At 40.2% G+C, this 19,926-nt stretch overlaps 1 protein-coding gene across 1 annotated transcript; it reads left to right on the top strand.

Annotated features, from left to right (window-relative positions):
- Window positions 1–486: 486 nt before the first annotated feature.
- LOC116673687 (cyclic nucleotide-gated channel cone photoreceptor subunit alpha) lies at window positions 487–18,075 on the top strand. The gene is made up of 8 exons (XM_032505907.1): window positions 487–762; window positions 6,358–6,411; window positions 6,615–6,713; window positions 12,492–12,548; window positions 13,827–13,904; window positions 14,064–14,165; window positions 14,328–14,434; window positions 14,542–18,075. The coding sequence occupies exons 2-8, from the start codon at window positions 6,362–6,364 to the stop codon at window positions 15,897–15,899; spliced, it is 1,851 nt and encodes a 616-aa protein (XP_032361798.1). The 5' UTR covers window positions 487–762; window positions 6,358–6,361; the 3' UTR covers window positions 15,900–18,075.
- The last annotated feature ends 1,851 nt before the right edge of the window (window positions 18,076–19,926 follow it).

Here is a 19,926-nt window from a genome sequence, read left to right on the forward strand (position 1 = left end):
TGGAAGGGATATAAATAAATAGGTAGTTTCAGCTTTTTTTCAACTCCCATTTATCTATCTATCCAGGGATTCTTTGTAGAAACTAATAATGATATCATAATATTATTCTGTCTTTAGAGGTATTAAAACACGAGTGTCAAAACAAAATGTCTTGAGTACTTTTTAATATTAAGGTAGGAGGATTGAAATAAGCGCAGAAATCACACAGCAACATTTACATCCCAACAAAGGTAAACTGTCTGATTATTTACTATAATCCAAATCCGAAATCCATGAAAAAAATATCTTTTGTAATGATATTGATATATTCTACCGTATCACTAAACTCTATTTCTTTTTTAATAAAGTTCTATTTTGTAAACAACTCACACTGGTTGATTTTCATGTAGTTTAAAGGCATAGAAAATGATTCCCTCCTCCTCCTCCTCCTCCTCCTCCTCCTCCTCCTCCTCCTCCTCCTCCTCCTCCTCCTCCCTTCATTCTCTGAGGTGGTGCAGATTGGATAAACAGAAGGAACTCCTCAACCGCAGGGGGACAATATCTTGTCCATAGAAAAGCATGAGTGTTGTTTGCTCCTGTGACTTGAATTAGAAGACATATATTAACTCCAGGATCTATATATCTGAACTGAACTGAGCTCTCCTGACAGTCTCATGTTTGATGTGAAAATGGAAGAACAAATGAGCAATTTGGGATTCATGCAGAACTCACCCCGACTTCTCCTTGCTGTCTGAACTGCTCGTCATCATCACTCACATTCAGGTAAACTACATTGGAAAGTAGATAGTGATTGTTTTTATTGTTGCAGCGTGATTACAAGAAAAAACTGCTCTGAAGTCCTGAGCTTAACAAGTTATGTTGGATTGAAAATCTAATTTTAGCTGATGTAATCTGGGAGAGAAGGATTTGAGTTAACAGTGCTAAGAAACATGCTCAGCTAATGGGACTAAACACATACAGAAGCTGTTTTACTGTCTGTCAGTTAGCTGTCGCAAAATGAAAACCAGCATTTTCAGTACGCTGGGGTAGTTACCCGTATGGTGTGCTCCTCAGGGTCTGGGACTAGAACCTCTGAACCTCTGGTTACAAGCTGCAGGTTTTGACATACATACACAGCCTACATACACTTTAAACACAAGCCGTGTAGCTTCTCTAGACTTTACTGCAACTCTAATTATGTATCGTCTGTCTTCACCATCTACTTCTTGTGTTCTTATAGCTCATGTACAGAAGACACAATGTGTCAACTTTATAAAGACATTTGTATGAACGTTTGACCAATGGATTAAATGACTAATGTAAAGATACTGACACTGAGATAAAGAGCAAAAGGGGTTTAATATACTTTACGAACTAATGACGGCTACATTTAACCCTTTGTTGTCTTTCCATCAACATGAAAAAAAAAACTTTTGTTGTCCCTATCTCAATATTTTTGTTGCTTTTCTACACAAAAAGTACTAGGTTTTTTTCAAAAATGTTATTGTATTTTTGTCCCTTTGGTTGAAGTTTTGTCCCTTTTTTTAAATTGCAGCCGTTTTTTCCAAGATTTTTGCTGCTTACTTCCAGTGTTTTTTGTTTTGTTTTTGTCACTTGTTCTAATGTTTTTTTATGTTTTTCCCCAATGTTTTGTCGCATTGTTGACATTTTTGACCACCCATATTTCTGATATAAAACTTGGACATGGGTCAAATTTGACCCCAGGACAACATAAGGGACAACTTCACTGTAACCTAACACTATGCAAAAGATCGTCTTTTTTCTTCTATTTTCTTACTTTTTTGTGTAGCTTATGAAATTAAATATGTAGATTATTGAGTCCTTTTATCTTACTTTTTAGTGTATCTTATGAAATTAAATATTAGGATCATTGTGCCTCCTCCAAAAAACTTTTAGTGGCTTATTTGGGGTTCCCCATTTCACGCGGCATTACACATGTTCATTGTACATTCTGAAATTGTGTTTAATGATACAATGGTGACGTGTGAAACAAATGAAATGAAAACTAAAGGATTACAGTTTTACAAATTAAGATTTATTGTTAAATTATAAATTATTTTCATCAAGATAAAATTACCTCCTTTTGTTCACACTTTTTTGAGGAAACAAACACATAAGAGGACATTCTAGCTTTAACACCATCCATCAAATTTTAGAAACCAACAATCACAATAACATAACAGTTATTTGGTATTGTCATGAAACTTGTAAAATGGATAGACTTATGTTAGATTAAGAATAATTTAATTTGCTCCCAATTTAGAGCAACTCAATGCAATGTGTTGCCCACCAGGAGTTTATCCCACCATAATTCCCATTCCTAAATCCCATTGATTATTGATCCCATTGACCCTTTTCTTGCATGAAGATGGACTGTATATGATTACAGTCCTCACAACCAGTTACCATACTGGGTGCAATGAATGCTGGTTGTGAATGTATATCACAGCAGAGTAGTGTATACATCCATACCAACAATGTATTTATGGTCCACCAACATGTTTAATTCCAACATTAGAAGGGGAAAGGAGATGTAGGTAAGAGTACAAGTGGCCTAATGATGATAAATTAAATAGTGAAAGTAAAGGCTTTCAACTGGGAGTAGCATATATTGATGTGTGTAACATTATCATTTAACACTACACGTTATCTGGGGCGCTATGATATGCGTACAGATCCCCTTAAAAAGTGGCGTTAAATGAGAATTCAACGGCGCTTTTTTACGGCGTTTTGACATTAGACAACGCAAAAAACAGCATTTTGACCGTTCAATATGGGCTAAGAAAGTGGCGTATAGTGAGCTTTTTGGCGTTCCATAGTTAGGGTCTTCTCCCCGTACAAGTACATGTCCATCTACGCGTTAGGATCACTTTGCTTCCCAGCAATGCACGCTAGCGGGCTTGCCACCAGTTTCTCATAAATGACCACTGATAAATTAGTCTACACCCTTCCACAACCGCAATGGCTGCAGTTGATTGCGTGATCGGAATAAGATCTCTTATTTTATGAAAATAGTTCACTGAAACATGTTTCTAAAAACATTTGAAGCAAGAAAAAGGCTATGCAGGAGCTAAATCTGTCTTTATTTCAGTTAGACAAAGGTCATTTTAAAAGGTTTTCATCTGCTTTTGAGCCGTCTGTTCCTCATTTGCATAAAGTTGGCTGGATTCAACTTTATGCAAATGAGGAGCCGGAAAACGATACATTGAAATGACGCTGACAAGGGACACACACCATTTGTCAACCCAAAAAACCCAAAGGAACGCTGTCAAGTGCCCCTCAACTTATTCGTCTCAGGGAGAGGGAATAGTGGCTCAACGTTAAAGTTAATCTTAACCGCTGAAGTTTTCTCTGTCAATAAAGCCACCTATTTATTTTTAGCGGTAATAGTGTAGAGACCTCAGAGGCAAAGCGCAGCGCAGGTATACATAATCGATTTTGGCTACCTCCTTATCTCATTGGTTGCACTTTGAAAGATCGGCACCAACAAGCGTAGCGCTCTGTAGCAATTTCAAGTGGTGCACCACCTTCTGTTGTCCCTGTCACTTCCCAATGTGAGGCGAGTGCAGATTTGAGTCGCGCATGCGTCACTTTGCGAGAAGTAGCATATAAGATGCTAACGAAAGACTTCTGTAATGTCAATACAGTAAAAATGGACCTACTCAACCACGTTTGTTCACTGCTGGCTGCAAGTTAGCATAGAAAACAAAAGCTGTCACTTGAATGGCGTTTTGAGCTAACGTTAGCAATCAATCAGTCATAGATAGCTAAAACATTTTTGAAATTATTCCTAGCTTTGTGACAAGCTAGCAATCAAACACAACAAAAGCTGTCACTTAAAAGGCGTTTTGAGCTAACGTTAGCAACCATACAACAATAGACAGCTAAAACGTTTTGGAATTGACTGCTAGCTTAGCTACAAGTTAGCAAGTCAGAAAGTCACTTGAATGGCGTTTTGAGCTTACGTTAGCAATCAAGCAATAATAGATAGCTAAAACGTTTTTGAAATGATTCCCAGCTTCTGTTATTGTTTGTAATGAAAAAAATGTGTTATTTTATGGATTTCGTGCCATAAACCGTTTAAATCTGAGTGTACGTAGCTAACATCCACACTTGACTAGAGCCGGTCTGACTCGACTCTCATCGGGTATGACGCGTTGCCGTTGGTATGCCATAAACCGTTTTACAGCATACGCATGCGCGACTCAAATCTGCACTCGCCTAACATTGGGCAGTGACAGTCGCCACAGCTCTCCCCATAGAATAACACGGCACAGCCAGCCAAATCTATGTTCCTGCGATTTTATCACTGATCATCTTTATGCAGCTTTAGAACAGTGGTTCCCAGACCAGAGGTTGGCATCCCATCCTCTGCTGGAATAATATCTACACTACCGTTCAAAAGTTTGGGGTCACCCAAACAATTTTGTGTTTTCCTGAAAAGTCACACTTATTCACCACCATACGTTGTGAAATGAATAGAAAATAGAGTCAAGACATTGACAAGGTTAGAAATAATGATTTGTATTTGAAATAAGATGTTTTTTACATCAAACTTTGCTTTTGTCAAAGAATCCTCCATTTGCAGCAATTACAGCATTGCAGACCTTTGGCATTCTAGCTGTTAATTTGTGAGGTAATCTGAGAAATTGCACCCCACGCTTCCAGAAGCACTCCCACAAGTTGATTGGTTGGAGGGGCACTTCTTGCGTACCATAGCGTCAAGCTGCTCCCACAACAGCTCAATGGGGTTCAGATCTGGTGACTGCGCTGGCCACTCATTACCGATAGAATCCACCGCTGCCTGCTTCTGCTCTAAATAGTTCTTGCACAATTTGGAGGTGTGTTTAGGGTCATTGTCCTTTGTAGGATGAAATTGTCTCCATCACGCTGTCCACTGGGTATGGCATGGCGTTGCAAAATGGAGTGATAGCCTTCCTTATTCAGAATCCCTTTTACCCTGTACAAATCTCCCACCTTACCAGCACCAAAGCAACCCCAGACCATCATATTACCTCCACCATGCTTAACAGATGGCGTCAGGCATTCTTCCAGCATCTTTTCATTTGTTCTGCGTCTCACAAACGTTCTTCTTTGTGATCCAAACACCTCAAACTTGGATTCATCCGTCCACAACACTTTTTTCAGTCTTCCTCTGTCCAATGTCTGTGTTTTTTTGCCCATCTTAATCTTTTTCTTTCATTGGCCAGTCTCAGATATGGCTTTTTCTTTGCCACTCTGCCCTGAAGCCCAGAATCCCGCAGCCGCCTCTTCACTGTAGATGTTGACACTGGTGTTTAGCGGGTACTATTTAATGAAGATGCCAGTTGGGGACCTGTGAGGCGTCTGTTTCTCAAACTAGAGACTCTAATGTACTTACTTCTTGCTCAGTTGTGCAACGCGCCTCCCACTTCTTTTTCTACTCTGGTTAGAGCCTGTTTATGCTGTCCTCGAAGGGAGTAGTACACACCCGTTGTAGGAAATCTTCAACTTCTTAGCAATGTCTCGCATGGAATAGCCTTCTTCTAAGGACAAGATAGACTGTTGATTTTCAGATGAAAGTTCTCTTTTTCTGGCCATTTTGAGCGTTTATTGACCCCACAAATGTGATGCTCCAGAAACTCAATCTGCTCAAGGAAGGTCAGTTTTGTACTTCTGTAACAACCTAAACTCTTTTCAGATGTTTGAACATGATTGCACAAGGGTTTTCTAATCATCAATTAGCCTTCTGAGCCAATGAGCAAACACATTGTACCATTAACACTGGAGTGATAGTTTCTGGAAATGGGCCTCTATACACCTATGTAGATATCGCACCAAAAACCAGACATTTGCAGCTAGAATAGTCATTTACCACATTAGCAATGTATAGAGTGTATTTCTTCAAAGTTAAGACTAGTTTAAAGTTATCTTCATTGAAAAGTACAGTGCTTTTCCTTCAAAAATAAGGACATTTCAATGTGACCCCAAACTTTTGAACGGTAGTGTATATTGTGTTTGTAATTTGCTTATACACAACTTAGTGGGCAAAACACGACATAAAACTGAAAGCTCTACAACTATCTTTTGACTATCGATCTAAGACTCAATTCGAGCTCTTTGAAAAAGGGAAACACTCTGTTAAGCACCTTCATGTCTCTTTCATATGCATACAGTATATGCCTTTCAGGTAAAGTGCAAATGACTAGCCAATGTGGACATCTGTGTCAATTTAGTATACATTCAGTAGACAAAGACACTTTTCCTTCTAAAGAGTTAAACCATGGACACAAACCTTTTGATTGGCACGGGTCAGACACACTTTCCCATCTTAAACAGTTTTTTAGTTAATGAAACGTTTCTGCTCCATGTCTCCAGACTGATGGACACCCAGGATCAAACATTTTCAGTGGGGACAGGACTGCTGTCCAGGTGAGTCTCTCCAATGAAGAGAGAATGCACATAGTGATGTCAACTGATATTTAATTGATGCAACCCACCAACTTAAATGTCCTTTATTATTAATAAATCCCTGATGCATGATTTACAGATGTTACTATGCCACCTTTTCCTACCATGTGTTCGTGTGTATGTGCTGATAAAAGAATGTAGGTGGTTTATATCTCTTTCCCAAGGCTGACACGCATGATGCACTTTGGAAGGAGCAGTGTTGGGCCTGCAGAGTCCAGCCCCAGCAGCCAAAGGGCAGAGAACAACATGAGGAGCAGGAGCAGGTGAGCTGTCCATCTCAGTCCAGGACCCCACTGCTGGAGGATCTGACCAACACTTCATCTTTCAGCGTCATCTTTCATTCCATACTCTCACTCAAAAATCAGTCAGTATACAAAACACATTAAGGTTTTACGCCCAATTTGTTATTGTAGTCACCAACAGATTTAGCTAAAGCTGAAAAAGAACATTTATATTGAATGAAATTTGTGAATTGTTCATGCATTGGTGCACAAGCTATTGCTGTAACTAAATACACTTATTTTTCTTGGTTCCAGACATATTTTTTTTAAACCTGACAAGCCTGTTTACATCAACATCTATGTTATAATGGGGCAATCCAAGCCATGTGCCCCCTGACTCAAGTGTCACAAGGTTGCATGTGGTACATAACACACAAGTACATGGCAAGTGACACTAGTTTTGAGCGAGAGATAGGAAAGGATGGAAAAAGCGAGCATATAAAGACTACATTAACCTGAGACAGTAAGAGCAAAGTATTTTAAAGTAATTTCTGTACTTTTGTTCCAATGCATTTACATTTCCTGCATGAACACATTGCTTTTCCTGGGTTTGTTTTGGCACACTGGATTGATGCTCTTTAACTCTGGTATTGACTAAGTGTTAGAAAATGTATAAGGAATAAAAGATTGTCAGAAACCTCAGTAAAGGCAATTTAGAGAAGCCCTCCTTGAATGCCACACTGTTGAATCTACAGACATCTGTGAGAAGTTTCTGAAGTTTTTTACCAAAACGATAGAGACCATTAGATCTCAGTTCTGTCCTCTTCCTGACACCAGGCACCACTGTTTAGGGGGCCAATCTACCTTTAATCAATTTTAACTGGTTTCTAACTCTACGTTGAGGGACATTGTTATGCAATTGAAATCTACTACTGGCCACCAAGATCATCTGCCCTCACATCATACATTAATTATAATTGGCCCTATTATTCAAACCATCACTCATTCCTGCTTAGCCACTGGCACTCCCCCTGCAGGTTTTAAACTTGCAAGTGTTCATCATAACCTTGATGTCAAATACATAACTTTTGACCCATCTCAAAATTGCCATTTATTTAATAAAAAGACCAGTCACAACTACAACCACTCTTGAACACTATTGAGATCCTTGACCCCATTTTCAATAAGGTTTTAAAACCCTCCACAACACTGAAACAGCTCTGGTAAAAGGGACAATAATTTTACTCTCTGCTGTCTGCTGCCATTCTGGTTTTATGAAATCTTAGTGCAGCCTTAAATATTGTGGACCATGACATCCTTATGTCTTGAACAGTGGATTGGTATTAAGGGTTCAGGAGAATTATGTCAGTTTTCCTCCTAAACTTTCCCTAACACCTACGGTGTTCCTAAGGGTTCCATCCTGGGTCCACTTCTATTCTACCTGTACATGCTACCTCTTGGAAAACTTATTAAAAAATACATCTCCTGTCACTTCTATGCTGAGAATTCACACAGCTCTGTCTCCCACTAAAAACTAGGGACCACCTACAGCCTCTCCTGGACTCTCTCAAATATATTAAAAGTTGGACGGCAAATAACTTCCGCTAAACTATGAAAGAACTAAAGTAATTATCTTTGGTCCCTCTAAGTCCAGAACTTATCTCACTACTAAGCTAGGCCACCTAACCCTATATGTAAAGTCTAAAGTCACATGCAAAAACCTTGGCGTCATATTTGACTCTGAGCTCTGTCTTCTCAAATAAATCAGTTCCGTTGTTAACCTTCCTGTTGTCCTCGGGTCAAATTTGACCCATTTTTAAGAAGTTTCCATATCAGAAATTTGTGTTTCTTTCAACCAAGTTTATTACTTTTATTGAATAGTATATCATTTGAATAAAAGAACAAAAGAACATTGAAAGAAAGAAACAAAAACGTTGGGAAAAAGCTTCAAAAACGTGGGGGGAAAAAATTGGCAAAAACATCAAAAGAAATTGCTGAAAAAAATTGACTAAAACATCTGAAATAGTGATGAAAAATTTGGAAGGAAATCTATAAAAACATGAAGAAAATTGCTGAAAAAAATCGACAAAAAACTCTGCAGAAATTGCTGAAAACAAATCTACTGATATATTGATACAAAAAAAAACTGGGAGAAAAAAATTGACAAACAAGAAATCGCTAAAAAACAAAAACAAAACTTAACAAAAACAATTTTTTTAAATCGCTGAAAAAAATACAAAAACGTCAAATAGTGAAAGAACAACAAAGGGTTGAGAAAGTTTTCATGTAAAATTTTGACCCAACAAAAAGTTGCATGGTTGACAGGAAGACAACATAAGGGTTAAATAGTTACTATCAGTTAACAACTGTTTCCAAACTCAAGCCAATTCTGTCCTTCCATTACATGGAAAATTATTATTCATGCCTTAATTACATCCAGACTGGACTATTGCAACTCCCTTTATTTAGGCTTTTCCCAGTCTCACATGCCATCGCCGTTGCTGTTTACATTCCGCCCTCTCCAGACGTCGGCGTGTAACGTCACCCACACCGCCATTGCCCAACTCCAGACTCAACACCTCAACAGTGCCCTCATTGTGATCTCGGGTGACTTCAACCATGTCACCATGACCACCACACTAACAAACTTCACCCAGTACGTGAGCTGCCATACCAGAGAGGAGAGGACCCTGGACCTGCTGTATGCTAATGTCAGGGACGCATACAGCTCTTCCCCCCTCCCCCCACTGGGCAGATCCGACCACAACCTGGTTCACATCAACCCCTGCTATGTGCCTCTGGTGAAAAGGCAACCTCTGACCTCAAGGACAGTGAGGAGATGGTCGGAGGAGGCCTATGAGACACTTCAGGGATGTTTGAGGTGACAGACTGGGATGCATCTGTGAGCCACATGGAGAGGACATAGATGGGCTGACTGAGTGTATCCAGATTACATAAACTTCTGGGGGACTGCACTGTCCCAGCAAAGACTGTTCAGTGTTACCCAAACAACAAACCGCGGGTAACAAAGGACATCGAGAACATCCTGAATGCTAAGAGGAGGGCTTTCAGAGCTGGGAATAGGGAGGAGGTGAGGGCCATATCATAAGGGACCTGAAGGTGAAGATCAAAACTAAGAAAAGTACAGGAGAAGCATAGGAGCGTAGCGTAAACTCCAGCAGACAACATGAGGGAGGTCTGGAGCGGAATGAGGACCATCACTGGCTTCAACCAACTGGCAGCAGAGGAGTTGAAGGCAGCTTGGACGGGCCAACGAACTCAATCTGTTCTTTAACAGATTTGATGCTCCGCTCCTGCCCATCCCCCATTAACACAACTGCTGTCTTAACCCCAACCCCACTACTTCCCCCTCCCCCCCTCACTGTCCCTTGTCCTCCTCCCGGAGAGCCCTACCTCCCCCTCCTCTACCCCCTCCGGTTAACACCTCTCTCCAGCCTGACTCCCTCCCCCTACCCCACCTTGACCTCTGTGTGCCTCACTGCTGACCAGTGAGAAGACAGCTGACCAGACTCCACTCTAATAAGGCTGCAGGCCCTGGTCCTGGTCCGGTCCTGGGGTGTCAAAGCCTGTGCCTCTCAGCTATGGTAGTCTTTCACATGTCTTCAACCTGAGCCTTAGTCTCCAAAGGGTCCCCATGCTGTGGAAGACATCTTGCTTGTTCCTGGTCCAAAGACGCCACGTCCCAGTGACGCCAGGACTACAGACCCGTGGCACTGACCTCCCACATATGAAGACCCTGGAGAGACTGTTTCTGAACGCTGCGGCCCATGGTGGGGCTCCCTGGACCCCCCCATTCGCCTACCAGCCCCGGTTGGAGTTGAGACGCCATCATCTTCCTGCTCAACCGCATCTACGCCCACCTGGACAGGCCGGCAAGCACGGTGAGGGTCATGTTTTTTGACTTCTCCAGTGCTTTCACACCATCCCTGGCCCTGCTGGGTGAGCTGACAGCGATGAAGGTGGATCCCCCCCACGTGCCTGGATTGTTGACTACCTGACTGGCAGACCACAGTATGTCGCCTGCAACACGTGTATCAGACAGAGTGGTCAGCACACACCGGGCCCCCGCAGGGGACTGTCCTCTCTCCCTTCCTCTCTCACCATCTACACCACAAACTTCAACTACCACACAGAGTCCTCCTCTTCAGAAGTTTTCTGATGACTCTGCTGTGGTTGGATGTATCACGAGGGGGACGAGGCTGAGTACAGAGCTGTGGTGGGGACTTTGTCACATGGAGTGAGCAGAACCATCTCCAGCTCAATGTGACAAAGACCAAGGAGCTGGTGGTGGATCTAAGGAGAGCCAAGGCAGCAGTGAGCCCTGTTTCCATCCAGGGGTCAGTGTGGACATTGTGGAGGACACAAATACCTGGGAGTGCACTTGGACAATAAAACTGGACTGGGCCAAGAACACTCAAGCCCTCTACAGGAAGAGCCAAAACCGTCTCTATTTTCTGAGGAGGCTGAGGTCCTTTAACATCTGCAGGACATTCTGAGAGTTTTATGTGTCTGTGGTGGCCAGTGCTATCCTCTTTGCTGTTGCATGCTGGGCAGCAGGCTGAGGGTAGCGATGCCAACAGACTCAACAAACTGATTCGCAAGGCCAGTGACGTCGTGGGGGTGGATCTGGACTCTCTGTCGGTGTGTCAGATAGAGAGAGCTGTCCAAACTACATGCCATCTTGGACAATGTCTCGCACCCACTCCATGGCTTGTTGCTCAATCACAGGAGCACTTTCAGTGACAGACTCATTCTCCCAAAATGCACTACAGAGCGCCACAGGAAGTCATTCCTGCCTGTGGCCATCAAACTTTTTAACTCCTCCCTCTAAGTGTCTGACACACACACTTAGAGAGGTTGAAACTGGACAATATTATATGTATTATCTGTTTTGTGCAATAACACTGGCCTGACATGTGTGCAATTTCAAATACTACAATTATTATTATTATTATTATTATTATTATTATTATTTAACTTTTCACCATTCCAAATCCTTAATTATGTTAATTATGTAAATAATGTATAATAACATTCCTTTATGTAAATACTGTACGTATCCAATTCCTTATATTTCTTTATTTCTTGTATTTCTACTCTATTTATAATATTTGTGCAACTACAACACAGAGTTTCCCTTCGGGGATCAATAAAGTATTTCTGATTCTGATTCTGATAGAGATGGTCCGAAATCAGCTGCAAGGATGTTGACTGGTACTTAAAAATTGAGGGCATATCACCCCAGTGCTGGGCTCTTTTAATTATCTCACTATTAACTTTAAAATCACATTTGAGACCCTGCTGATTGCATTCAAGTCTCGTAATGGTCAGGCACCATCTTATATTACAGATCTTTAACAGAGTTGTTAAGACTGGAAAAGCGCTATATAAATACAGCACATTTACATTTACATTTACATTTACATCTTATTTACCGGCCCTCAGCCCTGAGATCTCTTAGATTTTTGTTTTCACATTAGTGCTTTTTTCTGCAGCACTTTGGTCAGCTTAAGCATTGTTTAAATGTGCTTGGGAAGAAAACTTACTTTACATTTTAGTGTGATGTGATTTTTCCTATCTTTTTTACTAGAACGCAAAACATTCGAATATTGCCTGTCTGTGGTGCTCCGTATGAGTGCAGTGGTAGTTTTATGTCAGTCTAGGTTCTCCAGCCCACTCTGGGGTGTTGGTTGTGTAAATACTTTCATTTGCTGGCAGATACCTTTTTTTGCAGTCTTCTGAGCTGAGTTACTATATGTCTTGGTTGCAAATATATGCAATTATTTGTTTCTCTTCCAGTGATGGTCAGCTAGCCCTGGCTGCACAAAACACGAACAACTGCAACAACAATGATGGGTAAGATGAAATACAAATCCTCTTACATGCCCTTAATCACAATAATTGATTACATTTAAATTGAGATAGTGTACCATCTGCTGCTGTATGCATGTATACTATATAAAGAGATTAGTGCCAATTCAATTCCATGAAATATGACTGTCTTCAAAGTGTTCTTTGTTCATTGATTGGACTAATAAACAACAAAAAGAAAATAGTCCAGCCATGAGATTTTGAGACTTTGTTATGGACCAAAAAGCTAAAAGTCAGTTCAATTTCAGTGTCAAATCATAACAGAGGTTATCTCAGGACTCTTTACAGATAGAGTAAGTCTAGTCCACATTCTATAATTTACAGAAACCTAACAACTGCCCCCCCAAGAGCAAGCATTTAGTGCAACAGCGGTGAGGAAAAACTTCCTTTTAACAGGCAGAACCAGGCTCTTGGTAGGCTACTATCTGCCACTGCCAAGTGGGTCACAGAAAAACATTCAGATAGACCGAAATGTGATTTATAATGATTATAGCAGTTGGTACAATGAACAATGGCAATTTTAGTAACAATAAAGATAAGAGAACTATTATTAGAAAGAATAGCAGTACAGGGCCTAAGAGAGCGCTAAGCAGGACCACGGCAGTAGCTGCAAAAACTATTCAGGTGTCACGCCAAAGGGAATCTGCAAGGTGAGAAAGCATAAGCTCCCTGGACCTAAGTTAGTAATGGGGACATGTAATCATGGGACATGTATGCACACAAATAAAAGGGAGAGGAGGAGAGAGGGGCTCAGTGTGTCATAGGAAGTCCTCCGGCAGTCTATAGCATAAACTATAGCAGCATAACTAAGAACTGGTCCAAGGCAAACCTGGGCCTTTTAAACTTTTTGGACCAGTGCATTCAACTTCAACTGAAGTTACATTCTTATTCAGTTGTATCAATGTGTGCACACACTAAAGGAACACTCCACTGAATTGACTCTTTTGACAGTTGCATAATGTCTTCTTTGGTTCTGGAGACTAAAGTCTGAGATCATTTTCTAGTTAAGTAGCCTAGTTATCACTGTGGATTTTCCATGTTTTTTAGGAGTCTGTTAACACTAATACATGTACTATAATATATTTAATATAAAAAATATAGCATTAATTTAGTAAGAAAATCTGGCCCCCAGAGTGTCTGCTTACAGAAATTCTGGCCCTGGGAAAAATGTAGTTGATGACCCCTGGTCTACGTTTCCATGACCGTACTATGTCACAGCATCCCTAAATATTAACCTCACCTGCCTTTTTCTGACATTTACAGTAAAAAAGATGCCAAGAAAGAGGAACCTAAAAAGGATGATAAGAAAGATGACAAGAAAGATGATAAAAAGGAAGCACCGTGAGTACCATATAAAATGTTCTATGGTTTCAACTTTCTGCTTGATTTATCATTTTTAAATAGATAGTATTAAGATACAATGTACCAACAACCTGTGTTAGTACCCTATTTTGCCAAGTATAAACATGCTTTTTAACAAAACAAAAAATCCCTTTTCAGAAAGGAGGTGTGGATCATGGACCCTGCCACAGACATGTACTATCACTGGCTGTCCACAATGGCCATCCCAGTGTTCTACAACCTTATCTTCCTAGTGGCCAGGTCTGAATTCATGGCATTTGGGATTTCCTACTGTTTTTATCACTGTCATTCATCATATGTCATATTGTCTTATCATTTATCATTGTCTTTATTGTAATTTCCCCTTGTCGGATTAATAAAGTATACATTACATTACATTATTATGGTTTTGCTTCCGTTTAGGTCTTGTTTTAATGACCTGCAGAAGACAAATACAACGCTGTGGATGGTTTTGGATTACACTTCCGATGTCCTCTACTACACTGACATCTTCGTGAGAGCCAGGACAGGTCAGTGCCAGGAACTTGACTGAATGTGCGAAGATTAAAGGACCGTTGAGTATATGATAATTCTAATAATCATACTAATTCTAATGTTTGTCTAAATGTGTCAACAGGTTTTCTGGAGCAAGGCCTTCTTGTAAAGGATGAGAAGGTCCTGAAAGAAAAGTATATGAAGACAAGTCAGTTCAAATTAGACATTATATCAATTATTCCCACAGATTTTATATTTCTCATAATTGGAATTGATAACCCAGAGTGGAGATTCAACCGTCTCTTTAGGTTAGCCCGTCTTTTTGAGTTCTTTGACCGGACTGAAACTCGAACAAATTATCCCAACATCTTTCGAATTGCTAATCTTGTACTTTACATTATCATCATTATCCACTGGAATGGTTGCCTTTTCTTTGCCATCTCCAAGACGCTTGGCTTTGGCTCAGACACCTGGGTATATCCAGACATAAAGAAACCTGAGAATTCTCGCCTGGCCAGGCAGTACATCTACTGCTTTTACTGGTCCACTCTTACCCTGACAACTATCGGTGAGACACCACCCCCAGTCCGAGACGTTGAATACTTTTTTGTGGTAGCCGACTTCCTCACTGGGGTTCTGATCTTTGCTACAATTGTAGGCAATGTTGGAGCCATGATTTCCAACATGAGTGCTGCACGTGTAGAGTTCCAGGCTAAGATTGACTCTATAAAGCAATACATGCAGTTTCGGAAGGTCACCAAAGACCTGGAGGTTAGGGTGGTTAAGTGGTTTGACTACCTGTGGACAGAGGAGAAAACCTGTGATGAGAAGCAGGTGCTGAAGAATCTGCCAGACAAGCTAAAGGCCGAGATCGCCATCAATGTACATCTGGAGACTCTAAGAAAAGTACGCATCTTTCAAGACTGTGAAGCAGGTTTGCTTGTTGAGTTGGTCCTTAAACTTCAGCCTCAAGTTTTCAGTCCTGGCGACTACATCTGTAAGAAGGGGGACATTGGCAGGGAAATGTACATCATCAAAGGAGGAAAGCTGGCTGTGGTGGCAGATGATGGGGTTACCCAGTTTGTGGTCCTAAGTGATGGGGCATACTTTGGAGAAATTAGCATCCTTGGTATCAAGGGCAGTAAGGCAGGAAATAGAAGAACAGCCAACATCAGAAGTGTGGGCTACTCTGATCTGTTTGCACTGTCCAAAGATGATCTGATGGAGGCGCTCACTGAGTATCCTGATGCAAAAAATATGCTGGAGGAGAAGGGAAGGGCCATCCTGATGAAAGATAATCTCATTGATGAGGCACTGGTCAATGCTACTGACGCCAAAGACTTGGAGGATAAAGTCAACCAGATTGAAGCCAGTTTGGATGTCATGATGGTTAAATTTCGAAAGCTGAATGACCAGTATGAATCTTCCCAGCGTAAAATCAAGCAACGGCTCACTAATATGTCGAACCAGGTCCGAACACTCAGAGTAGACAATGAGTAGATCTTGGCTTTGGACTACTACTGCCAGTCTTAGTGAATGTTCAGGACAAAACTTTCAAGTTCATCTGTGTTTTAGGATTTTTTGAACACACCTAATACCATATGACCAGAAGCTAAACAGTGGCTGACTCCATTAATTTTCCCCACATATGGTCAAAAAAAAAAGGTTGCCTTTTTGTTTACCATCCTCATGAACACAGATATTTAGAGGGCTAGGTACTTCAATACTTAATAAATATTAACTGAATTGTGTCCCTACTGAGTATCAAAAAACCGAGTACTGTTTACAACCTTTAAACAGCGGTCCCTGATCGTTGCTCTACGGTCTCGATTGGTTAAATAAAAAAATTAAAGTTTTTCACTGAGTAAAAAAGGTACCAATTTGGTCTCAGAACTAAACTTTGTCTCACTATTTGCATCTGTCATTTTAAGAATCCGATACATTTTTGTAATACAACTGTCAATATGCCTAGATCTTCAGTAAAGTGTAGTTTCTCCCACACTGACCAACATTTAACAAGTATGTGATTGAACTAAATACTATCCTTTTCATAATCATTTGTGATAATTGCAGCATGATTTAAAAAAATGACCAGAAGTGCTGCGTCCTGGGTCTGTTTTTCAAAACTGTTTCAAATAAATAAATAATTTAAGTCAGTCTGTGTCTATTTTCATCGGAAGCAGCAGCCGACTAACAATGAGTCCATTTAGAAAGTACATTTTTAACATTATGGGACTATTACTATAAAGGAAGATAACCCCAATGCCTCATTAAATCTTTGGAAGAGTCAGGGTTAATTCCTTTGTATGCTGTTTTTATCTTAGAGTATACGTGTACTTACAGGGTTTGATGGGCACACCCCCATCTTCTTTGCTTTTTTCTTTGTGTTGATAACTGCAGGTCAGGAACCAAACTTGATTCACATCCGGAGGCATTAGAAAATGAATTGTAATGACTTTAGTAATCCCCTGACTTTTTATCTAGAGCCAGAAGCTGGTCATAATTTTCTCTTATCCAGTGGTAATATCGCAACATCTTTTGGATGGATTGGCACAGAACTTCATTCAGACACTTGGGGTTCACAGAGCATAAATCCTACTAACTCCATTGATCCTTGCATTATTAAATTTCTCTAGCCCCACTAGAAGGCCAATACTTTTGGTTCAGATTTAAATGTCTCAACAGGATGGACTGACATAAAATTCGGTATGGATGCCCCCCTCAGGATGAAATCTAATAAGTCAAGTCTAGCACCATCACTAATTCAAAATTTAAATTTATGTCTGAATACCTGCAAAAATAATACCATCACAATGGGGATGGTGGTATTTTTGCAGGTATTCTTTATACTTTGTGTTTTTTGCTAATTATCTAATATTAGCATGCTGACATTGTCAACATTACCTGCTACATACCAGCATGTTGTTGTTAGCACATTGCTGTTCACGTGCTAGCATTTAGCCCAACACACCACATCACAGCTGGCTTGGCTTCAGACTCTTAGCCTTGTTAAAGCCAATAACAACTCAAAGTGGTCCACAAAGGTTAGCGTCTTAGCATGACATACATTTCATGCTTGGGATGTAAATATTTGAGTGTATTCAGTGGACAAGGTTTAATGATAGACGTTTGTCTGTGCTTAATAATAATAAACAGCTAAACATGGGTGAGATTCATTGTCATGATACCAAAGGACCTGTGGACTAAAATCAGGATTAAAAGGCAATACAAGTTGGAAAAAAGCTGTCATCTTTATTTAGCATGTTTTCACAGCACTGAATACTTTCATCAGTTTGTATCTTTTAGAATGTAACTGTTAAGTCAAACCAATGAATGAAAACTGCTTCCCTTTCCAAAATCAGGTTGACTTTTTACCTTTTACCTTCACGAGCCTCTAGAGCCCTTTCACATGTCCATGTAAGCATCTTTAGCATTACAAAACAGAGGTACAAAGTAATGTTTAACAGCTAAAACCAGACCTGGGGCTTAACACAGTTGTAAGTAATCCTTAACCTTTGTTTTAACATACACAGTTTCACATGATTGAAGTTACTGCAGTATAACAATTCCAGCTAAGTTGTTAATCGCACAAACATACAGTATGCTGTAGTGACTTTCCAACACAGTCCACTGTTTGTCCACATTTCCAGACACTCCATGTACTGTCCAAAGTAACTTCAATAAAGGCTAAAAACAAGCAATGAAAAGTATTCTCCAACATCATTTTTGCCCTGGTCTGATGAGAAAGTAAGAGAAATGGAACAGACTGAATGGCTCAGGGTTGTTGTGTACTGCTGTGGTCTCAGCACTGTGGTTTAGTGGTATGTTGTGGGCGCCATCACGCTCACAAAAACAAGTTTAAAGAAAAAGAAAAAAAAGTTATACAGATGGTCCTTTTGCAGACATCACCAGGACAGCAGGAACCTCAGAGTTAGACACACCAGTGTGTGAGTGAGAAGTCACAAATTCAATCTCCAAAGACAACACATACCACTACTGAATAGCCCATGACGACACAGAACACTAATCTGCTCTGAACAACTTGTCAGTGACCATCAGCAACAATGTCGTATCTGTGTCTAGCTTTGAATATATATCTAAACTGTTGTTTAAAAAAAAAGAAAAAAAAAAGACATAATAATCTGGCTCAACAAAAAATCTTTACTCTCCAATTACTAGTTTTCCGGGGTGTCAACCACATCTATTGGTTTTCATCAATGGATGGAGTTTGCTCAGTTGTTATCAAGCAGGTTCAGGTGTAGTGATGCGACCAGAAAAAATAACATTGGTCAAATGATGACAGGTGGTCTTATATGGGCAAAGAAGGTAACCTCTGTCTCTGTTCAAATATGGTCTGTGGTGTCAGATGTGAATGGTTTTGGTCTGTTTCTGGTGTTTACTCATTCTCTTAAAAGGTCCTTGACATTAAAACCGGAACAGTTCGTTAAATATCAGGGAGGATATTCACATTCTATGCCAAAGACCATCTTGGAACAGAGACCGGTGTTGCCATCCCCCTCCCATGTAAGACAACATGGTATCCCGTAATTGAAGTTCTGTATGTAGGTCAAGTGATGTCCACCTGAGCCAGCTTAATTTCCTGATTAGGACTCAGAGATGTGGTTGAAAGGTGAGTAAATGTACTTTAATATGAATGCTATAGATTTAATAGCAAATCTAAAGATGAGGGGACACTGTTAAGACAGCTTTACAGCAGCATGCGGGGCAAGTTTTCCCCAAATAATCTCGACCACTTATTTGGAAATAAAACAAAAGAACCAGTGTATGCATGTTTTAGTGTACACTTTACAGTTTTGATTCCCATGTTCAAATGGATGCTGTTTTGGAGTTTGGATTACTTCCATTCATTTCCACCCAATATGAAAATCTATGAGCAGACTCTTGAAACGTGTACGAGTTGTGTAATCTATCAAAATGAACATCAAGCCTGTGTTATCGGTCTTAATTCAAGTTTTGCTTGTAAAGGATAAACTGCACTGCCCTAGAATGATGATTAACGTCTTCATATTGTACTGGATGCACGGAATGGTAGAAATAATTTAAATGTCAAAGAACATGGTTTGCGGTTATGTGTGTGGGTATACACGTAGAAAACCATGCATGTCCTTTAAAAGGACATACACAGTGACCTACCATACTTACCATTATAACTGGGTGTGCCAAATGCAACAAAACATATGTCAGGTGAGAACATTTTATTTTCACTTTCAAATAAGTGGTTTGATTTGGTTAAACTGTACCGTTTGAACCTGTTTGGGTGGCTGACGTTGCTTTTCCCTTATGTACTCTATTGCCAGTGTCAGTATATAGTCTGTGTGCAAGAACACCATGCAGACAATACTCAAGTTCTTTACAGGGTACACCCTATTCATCTGAACAAAAACAGAACTATCAAATAATTGGCCTGATCTGTGGGAGGATGATTTCACAGTTATTCCAATTAAAGTTGAACAGAAAAAAGGCTATTAAACACTTTTTGTTAGACTTTTCCATAGACAGTGGTTAC

The sequence above is a fragment of the Etheostoma spectabile genome, chromosome 24 (genome assembly GCF_008692095.1).
Source record: "Etheostoma spectabile isolate EspeVRDwgs_2016 chromosome 24, UIUC_Espe_1.0, whole genome shotgun sequence".
In the NCBI taxonomy this organism is placed as follows: Eukaryota; Metazoa; Chordata; class Actinopteri; order Perciformes; family Percidae; genus Etheostoma; species Etheostoma spectabile.